Below are 21,267 nucleotides of genomic sequence, written 5' to 3'. Positions count from 1 at the left end.
TTTACTCAAAGAACTTGACCGTCTCTCACCAGGTGTTGATGTCCACAAGGGGTCTGGGAACCACGGATGCCTCTGTGTGTGTGTGGGGTTTTTTCTCTGTTCTCCTCCATCACACTCTATTTCAGAAGAGCACTGCCCCCCCACAAGCTCCCCCGTTGATGCTTATAGTGGCATACTGTTATACATACATGTAAGCAAAGCATGTATTGTGCACATGGGCGTACAGTTGGTGTAGCTCCCTTCGTTGCCAGTGGGGGGGGGGGAGGCTCTGAATGACAGATATGTAAGTCCCGACTAAAGGGATAGCTTTTCCACATCCATTTCCAGGTGGTTGCTTTTCAAGGTCACCCGTTGAAAGTCTTGTCTAACGCAGATGGCAGCCTAAGGATTGGCTGGCGAGCCTGGATGGCAAGTGGGTCCATCCATTTTTCATGAAGTTATAATTAACACGCTATCTGCCTCCCACAGGTTCAGCCTTTGGGAATGAAGAGCAGCCACCTCTGAAGCCAGCTCTGCCTTCTAAGGACACACCCAAGGGAGCAGGCCGGGCTGCCCCTGCACCTTCCTCCAATGTAGCAACACCACGTAGGAGTTTACTTCCGGCACCAAAATCCACTTCTATGCCTGCTGGTAAGACCTTCTGCTTCCCATGGGCATCACAGTAGAGTGCCCTTTGTGCATAAATACGAAGTCTTTGAAAGCCCCATGTACACCAGCCGCTTAGAAGAGATGACGGATGGGTGTTAAGGTCATTCCAAGTTAATGATAATACATCTGTTTTCAAAGCCCTTCAACATAGTCACGTGTTTAAACTCTCACAAAAACCTCTCACTCCTCGCCCTGTCTGGTAAGCCTCTGAATGACGCCATCTTGGTTTCAGAAAGCAACAGCCAAGCTATTTTTAAGAAGACTGACACTTGGCTAAGGGGAAGGAAATCTTTGCTCTGGAACCCATTTGAAGGGCTTTGGGGCTAGCTCAGGCTGGGCCTCGGAACTCAATGGGGCACTGCTGCCCTCTGTTGGCTGTCCACTTAAACCCACAGAAGTGGGCGGGCCCCAGCAGATTGGCAGTTTAAAGCCACAGTGGTGGCTCCGGAGCCTGAGTTGTGTCTGTGACTGGCTCCATTAGGGCAGTGCAGACAACCTGTCTGGCCATGTCCCCACGTGTGTGCAGGGATTCTAGAGACGCCATATGTGGCCAGACACTGCCCAGGTGGCCCGTGTTTGGCTCCATCTTGCTTTCCTCCTCCATGTCTCACACAAGGAACCAGTTCCCCTCCGGCAATATCTGTGTATGTGGTTCTTAGTTTTCCGTTGTTGGCACTGTGGAGGACAGAATGGATGCTGAGCCCGGATCCACTGCAGAGGGCCCATTCGGATCAGTGCTTTTTTCCTCCCTGTTTTTCTTCTGTGATTATAGCCATATATCTACCATTGTACACACATAAACACATACGGGGTTATGAGTTCTTAAAAGCGGGATGGCATCACAAGCTGAGAGACCTGGTTAGGCTTTTGTTGGTGTTATTCTTTTGCCACCTTGACACAAGCTAGAGTCACCTGGGAAGAAGAATGCTGATTGAGAAAATGTCCTCACCAGATTGCTTATAGACAGGCCTTGGGGCGTTTTCTTGGTTAACGGTTGATGTGAGAGGGTCTGGCCCACATGGACAGTGCCCAGCTCTGGGCCTGTGGTCGCAGATTACATAAGAAAGCAGGCTTAACAAGCATGGGAAGCAAGCCAGTAGGCAGCATTCTTCTGTGGCCTCTGCTTCAGTTCCTGCCTTGACTTCTCTTCAATGAAGAGCTACAGTCTGCAAGATGAAGTAAACCCTTTCCTCTCCAAGTTGCTTTTAGTCATAGAAAGCAAACAAAGACACTGAATAGCCCTTATCTAGATACTGAAAGTTAAAACTATTGCAAAATCTGAAGGTATTTGACTATGAATACCATTGCAAAAGTAGAAGAATTACACAGTTGCCCTCATCTTGTAGGTGATATTCCACATATGGGCATACTAACAACTATTGTGTAAAATTACCTCAAGACTATGTGCATTCAGTCTGTGTCACACATGTGTGAACTTGGTGTTTAGACTTGGGTGTCATCTCCAATGTACCCCATTATGTCTATTCAGCTCTCCCAAAGTCCAGACCATTCTAAACCTTTGGTCCACTTGGGTGGGAATACAGTGTTGTATTCTAAACCTTTGGTTCCCAAGGAAGGGGAAAGAGTGTTTTGTCAAGATCATTTCAATTTTATCTCCCTGACCTCTCCTAGATGAATCTCTGTGCTGTAACAGCACCTCATGGTTCCCTTTGATGGGATTTAAGTTGCATCCTTTAGTCTTGTTCTTTGGGTGAGAGTAAGGTATGTGTTAAATACAGTGTCTCTATTGCCTGGCTCCATGCCTGGGTCATTGTAGGCACCTAACATCCTTTAGTTAATGGTTGATCAGTGAAAGAATATGCAGTATTCGAAGCTTGGCCTTACTCAAACTAGAAGGCAATTAGACAATAATATGGTTGATGTTTCCTTGTTGTTGTAGTTACAAGATGGCCTTGAGCCACCTTGTGTTGGGAATTGAACCTGTGTCTCCTGGAAGAGCAGCCAGTGGTCTTAACATCTTGACTATGGCTATTGCATCAACCCTATAGACAAAGACTTCTTAATCTTGAGTGTACCACAGCCATCAGTAGTGCTTAGAAAACTGTGATCACTAAGCCCTGGCCCCAGAATTCCTGCTTCACTGGGCTTGGCTTGGGGTATGAGAATTTGCATTTTTCTGGAGCTGAACCTTTGAACCACTCATAATAGAAAGATAGGCAGGAATATGGACAGGGCATTCCTTAGGAAAACAACTAAAAATAGCTTTTGGTCATAAGAAAGGGTGATCCACTCAAGTTACAAGAAGAAAACATACAGTAAACCTAGAGGGGACTAAAATACCACACCCATTTGACACAAAAATCCACAAGTGTGGCACATGCCATCTACCAATGACAGCCTTCCTCAGGCATTCCTGGCAAGAATATAAAATATTCCACTGCTCTCAAGAGGACTTAGTCAGCAGTCTACAGAACTATAAATGCATGTATTGTTTCATGTTTGAGTGTTGGTTCTAGGAATCTTCCCCAAAAGAAGAATAACAAAAATCCAGTACACTTGAGGGGATTCACTGCATTAGTGTTTAGCATTGAGGAACACTGTAAACACCTCACCTGCCTATTCATAGGATAGCTGTATTCCCAGGATGCACTGCAGTATGGATGTCCTAAGATGCAGGGTTCTGTCTACACAGGGACGTGGTATACTATTTATGTGCTGTTACTAAGAGAAGAAATAGAAAAATAGGCTATAACTTTTTTAAAAGATTATCCAAAGGGGAAAAGGGAAAAGGGAGGTTTAGGAGGAAGAATAGATTGAAGGCAGTGTTTGGTATTTGGACACTTGTTTTTTGTGTGTGACCTAAAAATCATCTGAATATTGAGCACAGTTGTTTAGGGATGCCAAGTTTGGAAAGAGCAAATCTGAACAGTCCTGCAGAAGCTGGGCGGGATGTACAACTTTTATCCCAGTGCTCATGCTGCAGAGGTAAATGGATCTCTGAATTTGAAACCAGCATGGCCTACTTAGCAAGTTCCAGGCCAGCCAGGGCAAAATGAGACCCTGTCTCAATTAACCAATGAATCCATAAAGACATAAGCAAATAAATAAATTGTGGAGCCTGTTGTGGCAGAACCATGGAAATGAACAATTCCAGGTGTCCAGGTGACTTACCTCAGCCTGGTGATTCTGGCATGCTTCCCTGCTTGGATAGTCCCTAGATTCGGAAAGATTCCAACAGGGATGCTTAAACTTGTTGTTGGCAATCTATCCTGTTGGTGGTGCTGCTGTATCATGACTCCACATGTCCCAATAATCCAAGTCTGTGTGCCACAGGACAAGACAGTATAAGAGCATTGTGGGTAACACATGAACTCATCCACCATGGGTCTATAAGAAGAGATCTCAGCTGGGTCCACTGGAAAGTTTTAAATAACAAAAGCAACAGTAGTGAGCCCAGACTCTATCAAAATCTACCATTCAAAATAGGCAGGAGTGAGCTAGCAAGGAAACTCGGTTTGTATTTTTTGCCATATATGCATGAGAACCTGAGTTTTATCCCTGGAAACCAAGTAAAACAGCTGGGCATGGTGGTACCTGCTTGTAATCCCAGCACCAAGGAGTAGATGGACAGATCTCAGGGGCTGTGGTGGCCAGCCAGCCTGATGTGTGAGTTCCAGGCCAAGGCCAGACTGTCTTAAAAGAGAAGGTAGGTGACATTTAGAAAGATACCTGGAGTTGGCCTCTAGTCTCCATATGCATACAGAGAGAGACAGAGACAAACAGAGAGAGAGAGAGAGAGAGAGAGAGAGAGAGAGAGAGAGAGAGAGAGAAACAGAGACTCTGAATAAATAAATGGTTCCAGGTTTAAGACAGCAAATTTTAGATCCCAGAACAATGGAATAGGATACGTTCTGGGTTAAACATATAGACAGGCTGATGGCTTTAGTGGAGGCATAGTTAAATGAAAGTGGGACATTTTAAGTGTTGCCAATAAAGGGAAAGTAGGTTTACAAAACGTTCATTTTGTTTTCTGAGTATTTCTGCTACATAGGATATCTTTAGTGCCATTTCTTTTCCTCTTTACATAAGTCTCTCCCCTGTCTGAGCCAACATGACTTCCCTCAGGTCTTAACATAGTGTGGCCTCTTCAGGACTTTTCCATTAATAGCTCTTCTCACCCAAGCTCTTATCTATGGATCCTGTGACTGCCATAATCTCTGACTATTTTTTCACTAGCTGACCTAGAACTTGCTATGTGGACCAGGCTGGACTTGAACTCACAGATCTGACCTCTCAAGTACTAGAATTAAAGGCAGCCACACCTATGTCCAGACACCCCTCTTTTTTTTTATCCTAAATCCTTTGCCACCAACAGGGAACCCAGAGTACCCCAGGCTACTAGCAAATACTCGTTGAAAATACTTCCTGCTCATTCTCTCCACTGATGACTCTGGGACACGGAGACAATGAGAAGTTGAAATTACCTGAGACTTTCTGTGAGTGCTCAACAAGGCATACCAGCTCCCTAGAGGAAGCAAGAGGTATCACTTGCCCTTTCCTGGTCAGTGGGAGCCGATGTTCCAACTCTTTAGTGTTATAAGCACTAGTATAGAAGCACCATGAGGAAGCTGAAGTATATTTCTTCTGAACCAATAAATGTTGCTGGATTTTCTCTAGTTCTGCCAGGTCCTGCCGCATTAGCCCCAAATGAACACACAGAGACTTATATTATTAAACTGATGGCTAGGGCTTCTTAATGGCCAGTTCAGTCTTAATTATTAAACTCATTTCTATTAAGAATTTCCACATGGTCTTATCTTACCAGAGAAGGTCAGGACCTGTTACTCCTTTGGCAGCCTACATGATGTCCTTCTGACAGGCTCCCTCTGCTGCCTTTCCCAGAATTCTCCTCATCTCCTGGTCCCGCCTATCCTCCTGCCTCGTTGCCCAAACAGTATTTTATCCATCAACCAAAAAGAGAAACATATATACAGAAGGACATCCCACATCAAATATAACCAGAGGCCCCTGTGGCAGACACAGCAGACAGGAGCCTCCAGTGTTCCCTCTACAGTGTTCCCTTTCTCTGCAGCTGGCAACTATTTCAGTCTTGCTCTGTGAGTCCTGTGTCCTCCTCCAGGGCCAGCAACTGGCAGCCCCAGCCATAAAACACTTAGCAAACTGCTAGCATAATTTGCAAGTACTAACCACATCTACTCAGAAATATCCTCAATGGAGCTAGTAAGCACTGCATTTGATTTTCAAGAGACATGTTTTTTTTTTTTGTTTGTTTTTTTTTTTTTTTGTTAAAGATGGTTTGGTTTATGTAGGGTGCTTTGCCAGCATGCATATCTGTGTACCCTATGCATGTGAACATGCAAGACTCCCAGAGGCCCAAAACAGGTGTTGAATCCTCTGGAACTGGAGTTATAGATGGTTGTGAGCTGCTGTGTAGTTGCTTGGAACTGAACCCAGATCCTCTGTAAGAGCAACAAGTGCTCTTAACTGCTGAGCCATCTCTCCAGCCCTGGGATATAACATTTTTTAGACTCAAGTATAGCAGGGCATGCCTGCACTCAAGAGGCCAGGCAGAAGGTTTTTAGATTGTAGTACAGTCTGAGCTACATAGGGGGACCCTGTCTTGAAGTACAAGCCAAAAGAAAATAGAAAACACTGTTTAGACATTCTCCCATCATTGACACAAGAGAGGGGCTAGGTACTTTAAACATTACTCAAACCCTACTACTATGAACTAAGCCAAAGACACCACACCACTCACCATGTAGACCCCTGATGGTGGTCTTTGGGAACCTTCCTGTTGCCTGCTGCCCTCATTTCTAGTCACAAAACTAACACACAGTTGACCCTAGCCATCGGCTTCTAGCCTGCCAGTTTCACTGACTGGGCAAGATAGCTGCTTTACCCAGGCTCAGGGCAAACTGCTGCCATCCTGTCTCCACTACCAAGAGGCTAAGGGGCATGAGCAGTGGCTTTGTTTATGTAGACACCCATTAGGAGAAGGTCATACACATTGCAAAAATAGAGGGGGTGAGAAATGCAACTTGGCCATCAAAATAAGATGTGGGTTAGCCAAAAAGCCAAAGTGTGGCTTAAATATGTTCATAACTCTCATTTCCTGCCCAATAGACCTTTGCAGATTTCACAGTGACTGTAGATAAAAGATGAATTGTAATACAGAATTTCTCACAGCACTCACTGCATGGCTATGCATTTCTAAGTGAATTAAAATCAAGCTTTCTGCTGCTGTTTGTTGTCACATTAATTGAGCCATGCAAGGCTGGCTGGCAGAGTGGTCACGTGCCGGGCAATTGCATGGCTTGGGCTCTTGGGTTGGGCATGAGTTCATAGATAGCATGCATCCTTATTGTTTTAAGTCTTCTCCAGAGAATGCTTTCTCCTCTTTCTTTTCCTCCTTCTCCTCTTCTCCTTTTCCCCATCCTCCCCTTCTTCCTCTCCTCATCTTCTTTCTTTTCCCCTTTTTCTTCTCTTCACCTCCTCCTCTTCCTCCCCTTTCCTCCTTGTCTTTTTTTTTATCTTTGCTTTACACAACACAGACCATCAAACTCTGAGTCTTTTCCCATTGAGCCATGTACCAGCTCTAGCATTTCTGAACTTGATGGTGCCGAACCAATGGTGGTTGAGCCTTCATGCCCCAGTACCACCTGCTTAATGATTCTCATCTACCAGCAACAGAAAAGACCTCCGAATATTTTTTTCCTGGCTCATTCCTCAACAAGAGTCTAATCGCTTGCTGTACCCATGATTTAGGTGCAAGAATAATTAGAACACCCTTTCCCTTAGGAACTCACAGCAAGGAAAATTGATTTATAACTTAATAATTAGGGTGAAAGCAAGAGGTTCATAATCTTATATCTGGAATCTAGTTAATTCTAGCCAGCCAGAAAGTCATAATGAGGCAGAGGTAAGACAAAATGGCTTGCCCTTTATTGATAGTTTCTTTAATCATTTTTGTATGTTGCTTGTTCAGTTGCCAAGTATTTATCATTTGCCTGCTTCTTTAGTGCTGAAATGGTCCAGGGTTTTCAGGCAAGGGCAGTGTGACACAAGCATTGGCAAGGACAGTGTGACACAGGCACAAGACTAAACATCAAAGGAGCAAAAACAGAAAAATAAAAACACTAGGCTAGGTACTTCCTGGCCCCAAAGCAAACCAAAAAGAGTCACTCATCTTTCTCCCTATCACAAATGCTGAAGATCGGAAGATTGAGAATTGGCAACTACAGCAAGGACTGGCAAGGCCTTACCACACTCTGAAGCTTCTTCTCATGATATTCCATGTGGCCAGGGAGATGGCTCCCTGAGTAAAGGTGCTTGTTGCCATGCCTGGCAACCTAGGCTTCATCCCCAGAAGCCATAACCCAAGCCTTTAAGTCGTCTTCTGACCCTGCCACATATGTTCTGTTGCTCAAGTTGTCAGTGGAGGATCCCCAAGTATTTCAGGACCTTGGCCCCAGTCTTTTGATAGGTCTTTATCCTCACGAAAAAGCTTTTGTGTCATTCACATGTCAAATACAAAATCTTTCTGTGGTGCATTGAACCATATAATGTTATGGAAATAGCTGGGCTTCACCCATTGACTTGGTAACGGGTTGCACTAGTCTGATAAATCCAGAAGTGTTTTCAGTTGGAACTATTGCTCTGAATATAGATTACTTTGTGGTCAACATGCCTCTGATTCTGTCAAGCGCATATGACAGAGCATGTAAAACCCAACTCTTTCCATGCTAAGCTGTAGAAAGATTTCCTGTGTTTATATAGAAAATGCCTTAGCATTCAGGTTTCTTCCTACCTAATAGAAATATTCCCTAAGACTCACAAAGCTGCCAATCTACAGACTATAAACCCCGCGTGGCATAAAAATGACTGTTACCTCTTTAGAGGCATGTTGAATTAAACTTCACACATGGTGAGATTTCTGGGCATACAGTAATTTTCAAAATTCAAGTCGCTGATCAAAGCCATCTGCCTGTCTTCAGCGGGAAGGTTGATGCTCCTGTCCCAGGAAGATGCTGCCACTGGCTCTCCCTGCTTCTTCCATGCTGCTCACACACTGCCTGCCCACCCTTCCTGAAGCCCACATGTTAAAGAAAGAAATTGGGAAAGTGCTGGAAGAAAGGCTACTGCTAGAATGTTCGTTGAAGATAATGGGGGGGGCTGTTCTTTACAGCTCCCCCTGATTCCCATAACTTCTTGTGCTTAACTCCAAGAGCAAGGTCACCTGGGATGGTGAGGAAATTATCATAGTGCTGATGATGGGGTCAAGGGTGTTGACTCAGGGGTGTTCACCAACATCCCAGGAGGAAGATGGGGAAGAAATGAGACCACAGTTTGGCATAGAAGCGGTATATCAGCAGTTCAGTCTAGATGCTCTTGTTATTGCTTGGTGTTGAGTGGCCTCCCTGAGGCCAAGTTTGAGTTGCTATCACAGACTCAACTGATTTGTCATTGTAAAGCCAAGGGCAGGGCCGGCAGTAGTGTGGGGAATAGAGCAGGTTGGAGGAGACCAGAATAATTCAGAATGTTTGGAGAAGAAAAATGAAGGCAATATATGTGAGAGCCCTTTGTGTGGTGTGGGGTCTATGAGCCCAGAACATGGGATTTGGATGATGTATACTGTGTCTGCTAAGGGGAGCTGCCCACGTCATCAAGAGAGCCATGTGAGAGCTATTCCAAAATGACCTGTGTGCTGTGCTGCCCAGCCAGCCAGAAGAAAGGTCAAAAGACACTGTAGCCAGAAGTATGACATTCTTTAAGACATCCCAGAAGCAGGGCCTGTTGGGATGTTCGAGGACATCCACTCCATCTATAAACAGGCATGGACCAAGAGCCTTCTCTAAGCATTGGACTGGTTACTTGGGGAGGTCTTGATGGATAAGAAAAGACAACCCATGTGTCACGCAATTACACATTTAATTGCTTTATTACAGTTATGCTAAGTGCTGTGAAGGGGAAATGAACAAATGGGAAGGCATGTGGTATGGAGGGCTGAGGGCTGAAGCTGAGCCAAGACACAAGGTAGAAGCCTGAAGTTTGAGAGAAGTTGGCCAATATGGGGAAATAAAATCATATCCTCTTAAAATCACAGTCTGGGGTTGCCTTGCAAAGTTGAATATGTATATATGTTCACACACACACTCCCCTTCTTCCTATATCCTGACAGGAATATGGAAGCTGAAAAATGGCCAAAAGACCAACAACCCTCTCCTGCCAGTTTGCTGGGCTAGAGGTTTGTGTGGTCACAGGGAGACATGAGAAATGGGAAGGGACAGTCTTTTTCCTCTGCTTTCTCTCCAATGCCTTCCTTGAAGGCTCTGCAAGAATAGTTTTTGAGAATTTGAGCAATCCCACAGTGCCTGGCTGTACGCAACACTGACCCACCTTGACCTGCAGGCTGGTCAAGTAGTTCTTCCAAAGCAGGGCACCAACATCCTGATTCTTACTTGAGAGCTTGTGCGTGTGGTGGGGGGAGGATTGTGGCTAAAGCTTACACACCCTGTCACTTGCCTGCTTGGCCTGTCAGCCCTAAGAAAGTGTGGGAATCCTGCAGTAATTCATGCATATAGTCTTGACTGATCAATAATGAGCCTGTCCCCAGCCTAAGGAACACAAGTGCTGAGCACCTGCAGTTCAAGCCCATGCACCCCTGCAGGAGGCCTTTACCTCTCTCCACATCTGGTCCTGCTGCTCCCTTGCTTAGGACCCTTTAACAGTCCCAGCTGCCTGTGAATCCAAACCCCTTAGTGAGAATGCCGGCCACTCCCCTCGCCTCTTCTCCCACCTCCTCCCCCACCTCCCACCTCCTCCCCCACCTCCCACCTCCTCCCCCGCCTCCCCCTCCTCCCCCACCTCCCCCTCCTCCCCTGCCTCCCACCTCCTCCCCCCTGCCTCCTCCCCCCGCCTCCCCCCTCCTCCCCCCCTCCTCCCCTACCTCCCACCTCCTCCCCTGCCTCCCACCTCCTCCCCCCCTGCCTCCTCCCCCCGCCTCCCCCCTCCTCCCCCCTCCTCCCCCCTCCTCCCCCACCTCCCACCTCCTCCCCTGCCTCCCACCTCCTCCCCCCTGCCTCCTCCCCCCACCTCCCCCCTCCTCCCCCACCTCCCACCTCCTCCCCTGCCTCCCACCTCCTCCCCCCTGCCTCCTCCCCCCCGCCTCCCCCTCCTCCCCCCCCTCCTCCCCTACCTCCCACCTCCTCCCCTGCCTCCCCCCTCCTCCCCTACCTCCCACCTCCTCCCCCTGCCTCCCACCTCCTCCCCCTGCCTCCTCCCCCCGCCTCCCCCCTCCTCCCCCTCCTCCCCCCCCTCCTCCCCCCACCTCCCACCTCCTCCCCTGCCTCCCACCTCCTCCCCCTGCCTCCTCCCCCCCCGCCTCCCCCCTCCCTCCCCCCCCTCCTCCCCCTACCTCCCACCTCCTCCCCTGCCTCCCACCTCCTCCCCCCCTGCCTCCTCCCCCGCCTCCCCCCTCCTCCCCCCTCCTCCCCCACCTCCCACCTCCTCCCCTGCCTCCCACCTCCTCCCCCCTGCCTCCTCCCCCGCCTCCCCCTCCCTCCCCCCTCCCTCCCCCACCTCCCACCTCCTCCCCTGCCTCCCACCTCCCTCCCCCCTGCCTCCCTCCCCCCCGCCTCCCCCCTCCCTCCCCCCTCCTCCCCTACCTCCCACCTCCTCCCCTGCCTCCCACCTCCTCCCCCCCTGCCTCCTCCCCCGCCTCCCCCCTCCTCCCCCCTCCTCCCCCCCCTCCTCCCCTACCTCCCATCTCCTCCCCTGCCTCTCATCTCCTCCCCCACCTCCCACCTCCTCCCCCCGCCTCCCCCCTCCTCCCCCCTTCTCCCCCACCTCCCACCTCCTCCCCTGCCTCCCACCTCCTCCCCCTGCCTCCTCCCCCCCACCTCCCCCCTCCTCCCCTGCCTCCCACCTCCTCCCCCCTGCCTCCTCCCCCCCACCTCCCCCCTCCTCCCCTGCCTCCCACCTCCTCCCCCCTGCCTCCTCCCCCCACCTCCCCCCTCCTCCCCCCCCTCCCTCCCCTACCTCCCACCTCCTCCCCCTGCTTCTCATCTCCTCCCCCACCTCCCACCTCCTCCCCCACCTCCCACCTCCTCCCCACCTCCCACCTCCCCCCCCGCCTCTTCCCACCCCACCTCCTCCCCCGCCTCTCTCCTCTCCCCTGCCATGCTGCCTTCTTGCACCTGCAGCTACACCGCTAAGCCAAGCCATATTGTGTCCCTATAATTTCTTTCCCAGTGTTCATTCCATCTCTTATCCCTTTCTTTTGGGGTTTGACTCCCAGCCCCTTGCTACCCACCTGATACTTTTTCCACATGCCCACATATGCTGGCCATGTAATGATGATGGCGTAGGCACGTGGCCATCTTGATGACCTCCAACAACATAAACATGATCCATGCCAGACTTCACCTAAAGGCTCTTGCCTATCTTCCTAAACACCGAGTAGTATAGCAGGACTCTGTTTTTCCTGTGCTTATAGATGGGGAATCTGGCTTTCCCAGAGTCACAGTAGCTGGGCAGCTGACTAAGACTTGGGGTGAGGTCTGTCCTTGCTAAAGTTGCTCCTCTTTCTAATGTAGCACTTTTATTAATCTATTAAAAGGCTGGCTATACAGGACAATGATTCTGACTTACGTTCCCAACTAGGACATTGATATGTATTTTCATGAGATAATTAAAACTTCCTGAATTTTGTAAAATGGCTAGGGCAGATTCCATTCAAGGCAAATATGAATGTGTCCCATAAAGACACATTGTCCAGCTCTATCTTGATTGCTGAGGAACTGTACTGAGAACCAGAAGTCAGCATAGGGGTACAGAACACAGGACCCAGCCTAGCAGTGATTCTGACTTTTGAGCTGTCAACATATGAGGGAGGACACAGAAAGGGAATGAGAATGAACTGTCCAGTTAGCCCATATATGCACCGTTAAGTACCAGGGCAACATCAACACCAACAGGCCAGACTGACCTGTAGCCCCTTGATAAATATGTTAGGGAGATCTGGTAAGTTTCCCAAAGTAACAAAACCAGAAGACTGTAAGCTTGGATTAAACCCATGCATTTGAGTGCAAAGCTCACACTTGTACCCAGAGCCCTGTCCTTGGAGCTGTCATAAGGTGAATCTGGCATCAATGGCCTGTGTCACACATGAGAAGTTACCCAAAAGAGCACAGGCCAGCAAGCAGCTGGTCTGTGCTCATTCCAAGACCTTATTTCTTTGTAATTGCACACACCTTTTGGCTTTTGAAAAGCCATATCTGTCTCCACGTGACTGTGATAAAAAGTGGGAACAAAATTATTAATGAGCCTTGACGAGTTGGTAATTTCAGCCATGTAGAATTCGCATGGTGGGGGTTGGGGATTGGGGATGAGCTTAAAATTAGAAGCAGATTCCCATTGTGGTCACCAAGAATAGCTCTGTGACCTTGACTGAGTGACTTAACACTCATAGCCTTGCATTAGAAAGAAGAGACGAGTACCAGCCTCACTAAGTTGTGATTGAATATGTCAGGCTAGCTCAGTGCCTACAAGCCACAGTTCTGTGTAGTGCCATCTTGTCTTGCCAGTGGACTTGTAGTGGTGGCCACTCTTAGGACCTGGTTTCAGGTGCAGACACGACCCATTATAAAGTAGAGGAGGGGCTGGCTCGAGCTCTCTTGGGTTGTGGAGAGCATCTGAAGGGCAGAGACCGCATCTTCTGGAGCAGGAAAACCGCAGCAGTTATTTACTCCTATCTGTACCCTAATAAACACCTACTCATCATTTATCTTGGGTCTGGTGAACTCGATTAAACCCCACCTTCAGTTCTGTGTTAGTCCCATTCAGCCTGCTATTGTAAAATGCAAGGTGAGTGCTTTGTCAACAGAAGGCAATATGATTCCTCAAACCCTGCCCTTCCTGAAGCCATCATATTGGAGATTGGATTTCAATATACAGATTGATGAGATGCAGGTTCTGAAAACCTGCTGAGGATATGACTCTGAGAGTTAAGTGTTTGCCTTGTGAGGACCTTAGTTTTATCTTCAAAACATGAGAAATCCAGGCATGGTGGTGCATGTGTGTAATCCCAGCACTGAGAAGGCAGAGACAAGCAGATCCCTGAATGTCACTAGCTACAGACAGATCCCTGAATGTCACTAGCTGCCCACCCTAGCCTAATCAGCCAGTCCCAAGTCCCAGTGAGGCACACTGTCTCAAAAGGCAAAGTGGATGGCTCCTGCAGAATGACATCTGAGCTTGTCCTCTGGCCTCTGTATGCATACAAGCACGTGTACCCCCACACATGTGCACCTGCACACACATGGATGTGTACACACATGTACAAACAAAAATATTGTCAGTAACTAATATAATATTAGTAACAAGTATCTTTTTATTTCACACATGTAATTCGTGGCAATGCCCACAGTACTTAGTTGAGTTCTTGACTTGATGTTGGGTCCTCAATAATGGATTGTGATCTGTCAGCCAAATAAACCCTTTTGTTCCCAAGCTGGTTTTAGCCATAGTGTTTATCACATCACCAGAGAGCAAACTAGGGCAGTGTGGGAAATTCAGACATGTGTACCAGAGATATGTATGCATCTATCTGAAGCCATGCTGCTCGGAATAGCTAAGAACCATTAGTAGAAACAACTTGAACTTCCATTGACGATAGACTAAATGCATACATTGTAAGTCGGCAATGGGCAGTTATTTGGTAGTGAACCAGGACCATGGAACACAATAGAGATGAAAACCACTTGCAGTGTTTTGTAAAACATGCCAGACTATGCAGTGTGATTTCACTGGTCTAACTTTATAAACTCAGTGATATTGTGTATGAGAGCAACAAAAACTGAAGACAAAGGAACACATGGCAAACCCATCTTGCCCTGACTGGAGAAGAAAGAGACAGCTATATTGCTCCTGGCTGCCGGGAGCATTCAGGGGGCCACTCCTCCACCTGGGCAGCCATTCTGTGAGTTTATTCACAAGTCACTATCATAGTGTTTTAAATAACTGTGTTTTATTAAGAAAATCGATATAAGTCCATATGAAAAGTCTCCCACAGTACCATCTGGTGGTGGGCCTGATGTGGTTATGCCTGGAGAGGTTGTAATGAAAATGAAGAAAAGGTGTATTTTTCCTGTTCTCCTGTGGTCTGCGATGGTTTGGGGAAGATGTAGGATTTATTTAAATGTGTGTGCACTTTGGGCAGCTGAGGCTTGATCTGTAATCTTCCCTGGTAAACTCAGTTTAAATAAAAAAAAAAAAAAAAAAAAAAACCAGGGGACAAAGAACAATTTAGCTTCCTGTTGGCTCTCTAGTTTTCATTTATCATTATCTCATCCATTAGCAGTGTCAGTCATAGTTTTCCATTTACTAAAAGGTATGGTATCACAATTACTGTTTTATAAAACAGCCCTATTTTGCCTCAGGCTGGATTTTCAGGGAGGAGGTTCAGCTTTGTTAAAGGAAACAGAGGAAGGGCATTTCCATTGATCCACTTACCCTGAGCATCATCTGAGGAGATGAGGGCTGGATGCACAGACAGGCTCTCTGGTCCCCTCACCGCACATTTTCTTTGACTGCAGACCATGGCATACATACACTCACCCATTCACTCTCTGGCTCAGGCTCTCTTCTTCGCCAGTCTCCCATCCTCCTTACCGCCCAGCTCAAGCAGTCAGTACCTTCCCCAGTGAAGCTCCCTTTGTTTCATCTCTTTCCCAGAGAGAAATCTTCCTTCACATCATCTCCGGCTGATGCTTGTTGTGTTAGTTTGCCATTGCTGATGTGTCTGTCTCATTGATGTCTCACTTTGTCTCTTAACTTGGGAGATGTTCAGAGATGCCTGATGAATCATGTGACGGACAATGAGTGAAGCCATTGTGGGAGGGGATCTTTCAGAAGTGCAGAATTCTACTAGACAGCCATTACAGTGACACCTCAGTGAATCACCATGGGCATCCTTAATTCACTTTAAGTTGGCCACGAAGGGGCTCTTCCCCTGGAGAGGAGAAACCTGTGTCTCCAAAAAACATTTATTTTCTTATGCTCTTGAACTCATGCCAAAGGTAAATTGCCAAGTAAAATGAGGCAAATGGCCAGATAAATCCTGGGCTTGCCTCACTAAAACCAGCCCCAAGAAGCTAAGCACCAATAACTATTTGTGTTGGTGTAAAAAATGCACGTAATTTCCCCACCCCTGCTCGTTTAAACACATTTTCTTGGACTTAATAGACCAGGCAGTGTCTTGAATCCCCAGGGGAGCTGGTGTATTTTCTTCCCACAAAGCCATGCTCTCCATTTGGTTTGAGAGTGTACAATGATTTCTCAGTACCCACTCAGAAAAGTCCTGTTCATTATGAATCGGAGAGAGAGGATGGACAGGGAATGAAAAGGAGAGAATAAGAATGGTGTCTTGGGCTTCTGCTGCCGTGATAAAGCTCCATGACCAAAAGCAGCTTGGAGAGCAAAGGTTGAATGCAGCCTGCAGGCCACGCACCATCACTGGGGGAAGTCAGGGCAGGAAGTCAAGGCAGGAACCTGGAGGCAGGAACTGAAGCAGGGACCATAGATGAATGTTGTAAGCTTGTGCCCCATGTCTCGCGCAGCCTGCTTTCCCACAGCTTCCAGGACCACCTGCCTGGGGTGGGGCAAATCTGATGGAGGCAATTTCTCCAATGGGTTCCCACTTCCTAATGACCCTAGTGTGTGTCAAGTTGACAAAATGCTAACTAACTCAAGAAGGTCTCCAAAAGCCAGGGATCACCCCATCTCAAGGTTGGTTTTATTTTCTACAGAGAGAAGAAACATGGTTATTTAGCAAAGATAACCAACTCATTTTACTTATAAATACTTAGTGAGTAGGTGATTCATAGGGAACGTGTTGTCTAATGGGACCTATGGGTGGGTAAGCAACACCCTCAACTGTCATACAATGTGGAAGAGGACCAGAGGTTGGTGGGAGTACCGTGAGTCCCCCATGCTGGGGTTTGAGGCAGGATTCAGCCAGAGGCAAGCAGAGAGGGGAGGCTGCTGTAGTCTGAGTTTGGAAATGACAGTGAGTGGACTAGCTGTAGAGAGACAGGAAATGTGTGTATCTTAGGGATAGTGTTCTACTGAGTGTGAAGAAATGAGAAAGGAGAAGAGAGAGCTGGGTTCCGTGTCTCTGGTGAAGGCAAAGGGAACACCCACTGAGCAGGGAGGGGGAAAGGGAGAAGGTTTAAGTGACACTGAGTTTAACGGGGCAATATTGGGTGTGCCTGGGCACATGGACGCTATCCGAAGTAAGACATTATCTACGTGTCAGAGCCCAAATAGTAGGACATCTATAAAATGAGAAATCAGAGGGAAAGAAACCAACATATCCATATCAAGAAAATGCCTCAGAACCATGAGATGTGGATTAAAGTTGTCTACCAGATACCAAATATAATTTTTTTAAAAAGGAAACCAGACTCACTAGAGTGAGAATAAGAGGTACTAAGAGTTTTGCTAGAGACTAAAATGGATTGCCCACAAAAGCCTGAGATTTATCATAGCATCATGCTGTTGTTAGCAGCTCAGGAATCCAAAAGAGAAATCCCTTTGCATTTCAGAGTCAAATGATTACCACATTAAAATTTTGAATTAAAGCAAATGTTTGACTGGAAGAAATTTTGAGCAATGCGAATTAAAACAGAAAAAAAAAATTTAGTCTTCTGCCGAAGTAGAGAAGCTGGCCACAAAACGAAGCCATTAAAGAAACTGGCCACGAAACAAGAAGCCACGGAAACCTAGAACACACACACGAGCCTTGCATACAAAAGTTGGGACCAGCAGAGGGCCAGGCTGGAACCTGTGAGGTCCACCCTTAGCAGCCAGCCTCCTTCAGCCTGGCCCTGCCTCCTAAAAGTGACAGAGCCTTCCAAAACAATGACACCAGCTGAAGATCTAGTGTTCAGGCACCAGGAGCCTCCGGGGGCCACTTCATACCCAAACTACAGCATAGAGGGAATGTGGGCCCTCACCCACGTCACTCTGCTGAGAGAGGCCTGGGGGAGGTTGTTTGTTATAGAGGCAATGGAAACAGAGGCCTAGGAAAGGAGAAAAGAACTGACTACAGGACAGTCAGGCAGACCTGGGACAGGTGGAGCCTCAGTCTAGCACAGTCTGGGGCCAGGTCGCCAGGCCCTCCTGTCGTTCCACGCACCACACAGACTTGAGGTTGATCTCTCTAATTTTACTATTGCCTTGAAATGGAAACAGTACAAATTCATCAAAAAATAGTCAAGCCATTCAATCCTACCGCTTATAACTCAGCGTCTAATTGCCTAATACACATGCTACTTTTTGTGATTACATGAGACAATACATTGAATCCTATTCAACAACTAACATTTTAATTTACTGTGTCAGTAACTTAATTTACATATGTCAGTACCATATGGAGCCAGTTCATTCTTTTTAATAACAGCATGGTACTCCATGGCTTGAACATATATATCTTTGTTTAGGTATTCGTCAATGAGAATTTTGCTTATATGCACATATCTTTTTGTTGTAAATTATGTACTGTCTTTGAGCACATATTTGGCACGCCTGGAGTACCACCATCCACAGTGAGGTTTGTAGGAGTGGAATTTCAAGAGTCAACATTATCAGTCCTTAAATTTCCAGTTGGCCCTGTAGACTGTGCTCCATGAGAGTCCAATGGAAATCGCTGTTCAGGCTAACTAAATATTCATGAATACTGTGACTATAAAGCAGGAAACATGTTAGGTGACTTTGGAGGCAACTACTGTTTCCCTGCTTAATTCCCAGGAGTCTTGGTCTCTTTCCCTGTTTGTTGATCTAGAATAAAAGCAGAGGGTAGGGATGGAAGGGTGAGGTTAACCCTGTGTTTGTTGCCTGTGAGTTCAGGAGAACGGATAGTGGGTGGGCTTTTAAGGACTCTGAGACACAGCCCCCTGCAGCCATAGTAGATCTTCATAGTGTAGGCACACATTATATAAACCTTTCATAAGGTTCTCAAGACTTCAGAGCTGAAAAGGGGTGGGGGAGTAGATATATTTAGACATGTTAAAACCTATATCTACAGGCAATGAAAGATGGCATTAAAGTGTTTGAAGAGGGAGAATCAGCAAAACATAATTTAAATATCAGGGGAAGGGCTGCTCTGCAAAGTAAATGAAGAGTACGCACTGGGGAGAAAAATGGGCACAGTACCTGTCCATGCACATGCTTGCAATTAGATCACTGTTAAACAAAGACACACAATGATTGCTGTGCAAAGACCTTAGGTGTCTGTCAGTAATTGCACACCTGCACCAGCAGGGCATGGGCCTGGAGAAAGTGACACATATACTGTCCCAAGGGAGCAGGAATGAGTGGACATGTAGTGGACAATGGCTGTCTACCCAGCAACACTGAGCATGAGCAGACTTCAGCTTGCGGAGAGAAGGCACTCTGACCCCCAGTCATCTCCTGGGGTGTCTACACATGCCGCTAGATCACACCCATGCCCAGGCCATCCATCCTGCCAGAAGAGCTGGATAGTTCCAGGAAGGCTCAGCTACAATCGAGGGGGTCAGTGATCTCTAGGTCACCTCTGGAAATGAATTAGAGCCAGATGAGGTCCCCCGTGGCTCAGTAGGTATTTTTGTCTACTCTGTCCTTCCCTGTCTCCAGGATACCAACTTGGTGCCTAAGTACAATAAAATTTCATTTTCTAGATGTCTTGTGAGGTCATTGGGTACTGGGCCCACCAGAGTAAAAGGTGTTCTTATCAAACCAGGGACAACTGGACGCATTTCAGGTGACACTTAGAACTAAATTCCCTTTGTTATAAATAAGTGTGTCATTCTCCCAGACTAAGGGGCAGGGGCATTGGCTGTAACAAATTATCCAACGACTTGCTTGTTGTTCCGTTTGCCTTTTATTGCGCTGCCTTTTCCACAGCAGCTTGTGTTATGGCGCCTCACATAACCACTCCTCTCTCTTTCTGTTCCTCTTTACAAACTGTGTAGGGACGAAGAAAGAATCACAGAAAGACCCAGATGCTAACAAACCTTCTGTGTCATCTCCCAAGAGAACAGCAGCTTCCTCCACCAAGCTTCACTCACCAGGTACTTACACACATGGTCGGGGGTGTTTTGAGAGGTCTGAGTTTGCTCCTGAGTTCGTTCAAATGGCCATCAATGTGCGCATGTCAGCCTGACATACAGGCTCGGTTTTCCTCATTTGAGACCAGACACAAATTTTGTTTATAAAAACAAAATGTTATGCCACGTATATATGGGAGGATTTCTTTGCAAAGGAATATGTGTTCTTATGAGAACATGTAAAATTGATTCAGTTGGGAAAAACGACTACATTTTGAAGTTAGACTTCAAGTTGTGTTTCATAAAAGGAAGTAAAACAGAAGTTGAAAGTAATGATATCTAGCTTTGGATGATATCTCCCAAAATGGCTTGGTGATCTTGTCAGGTGCATGTGCCCAGCCTACCACACTCTATCTCTGGTCTATTCAGTCACAGTAGTTTTGTGTTTTCTAAAGTTTCATATATGTGGAATCATGTAATACATTACCATTTTACTGTCTTCTTTAATAACCGCTTCCCTAATGTTTTAGTTACTTTTCCAATGCTGTGATAAAACAGCATGACCTGTAGGCAGCAGAGGAAGCCCTGAGGGTGTGAAGTCCTGTGTAAGTGTGTTCTTTTGACATGGGCACAGAGTATCAAAGGCCCAGTGCCTCAGTCTCAGAGGGAGATTGTGTAAAGAAATTGCCACCGTAGTTTTCTCCCTCTAGACGTTCACAGCCTGAAGACTGCTCCGCTACTGAGATTGCTCTTGCTGGGATTAGCTAACCCTGCCTTCAGATGATGTAATAACTCTACCTCCTTGTTCAGATGATGTAATAACCCCCACCTCTCTATATAATAAACACAATGTACTTGTGGGATACTTCGGTTTTCTCCAGCCATGAGCCTAGACCACCCAATCCCAACTCTTTGTCTGTGTATTCATCTTTCTGTCTGTTCTTCATTTCCTTGCCACCCAAATCAGGTCCAAATCCTTGGAGGTTGTGCAAGGACTTGGTGGTAACCAAGCCAATTTCTAGTAGAAGGAATTTATCAGGGCTTAAGGACAGCAAGCAGCCAGCATGGTGGCTTCAGCACAAAGCCAGGAGCTCACAAGCTCTACTGTAAGCAGGAAGCTTAGAGAAGACTCACTGGGAAGGGTGGGAGGTTTTAAAACCTCAAGCCAACCCCCAGTGAAGACATCATCCAGCAAGGCCACACCTCCTAAACCTGCCCAACAGCAGCAGCAGCAGTAGACCATAGAGAATAGAACTATAGGAGGTGTGGCCTTGTTGGAGGAAGTGTGCCACTGTGGGAGCAGGCTTTGAGGTCTCATATGTTCAAGCCATGCCCAGTGTGACAGTCTTCACTTTCTGCAGCCTGTGGATCAAGTTGTAGACCTGTCTGCCCCTTCTCTGGCACCTTGTCTGCCTTTGTGCAGTCATATCCCACCATGATGATAATGGACTGAACCTCTGAAACTATATGACATCCAATTAAATGTTTGCCTTTCTAAGAGTTGCCGTGGTCTTGGTGTCTCTTCACAGCAGTAGAAACTCTAAGA

At 46.9% G+C, this 21,267-nt stretch overlaps 1 protein-coding gene across 1 annotated transcript in view; it reads left to right on the top strand.

The window, feature by feature from the left end:
• The first annotated feature begins 520 nt into the window (after positions 1–520).
• The window catches only part of Mtus2 (microtubule associated scaffold protein 2), a 104,220-nt gene continuing 83,473 nt past the window's right edge, over positions 521–21,267 (top strand). Inside the window, exons 1-2 of the mRNA XM_051205169.1 lie at positions 521–630; positions 19,647–19,745. Of these exons, the coding sequence (XP_051061126.1) occupies positions 621–630; positions 19,647–19,745 (109 nt within the window). The 5' untranslated portion in view covers positions 521–620. The remainder of the gene's footprint in view (positions 631–19,646; positions 19,746–21,267) is intronic.

Source organism: Phodopus roborovskii, unplaced genomic scaffold (assembly GCF_943737965.1).
Source record: "Phodopus roborovskii unplaced genomic scaffold, PHOROB, whole genome shotgun sequence".
NCBI classification, from domain to species: Eukaryota; Metazoa; Chordata; class Mammalia; order Rodentia; family Cricetidae; genus Phodopus; species Phodopus roborovskii.
The sequence above is the reverse complement of the archived record's forward strand: the minus strand, read 5'-3'. Positions and strand labels throughout refer to the sequence as shown.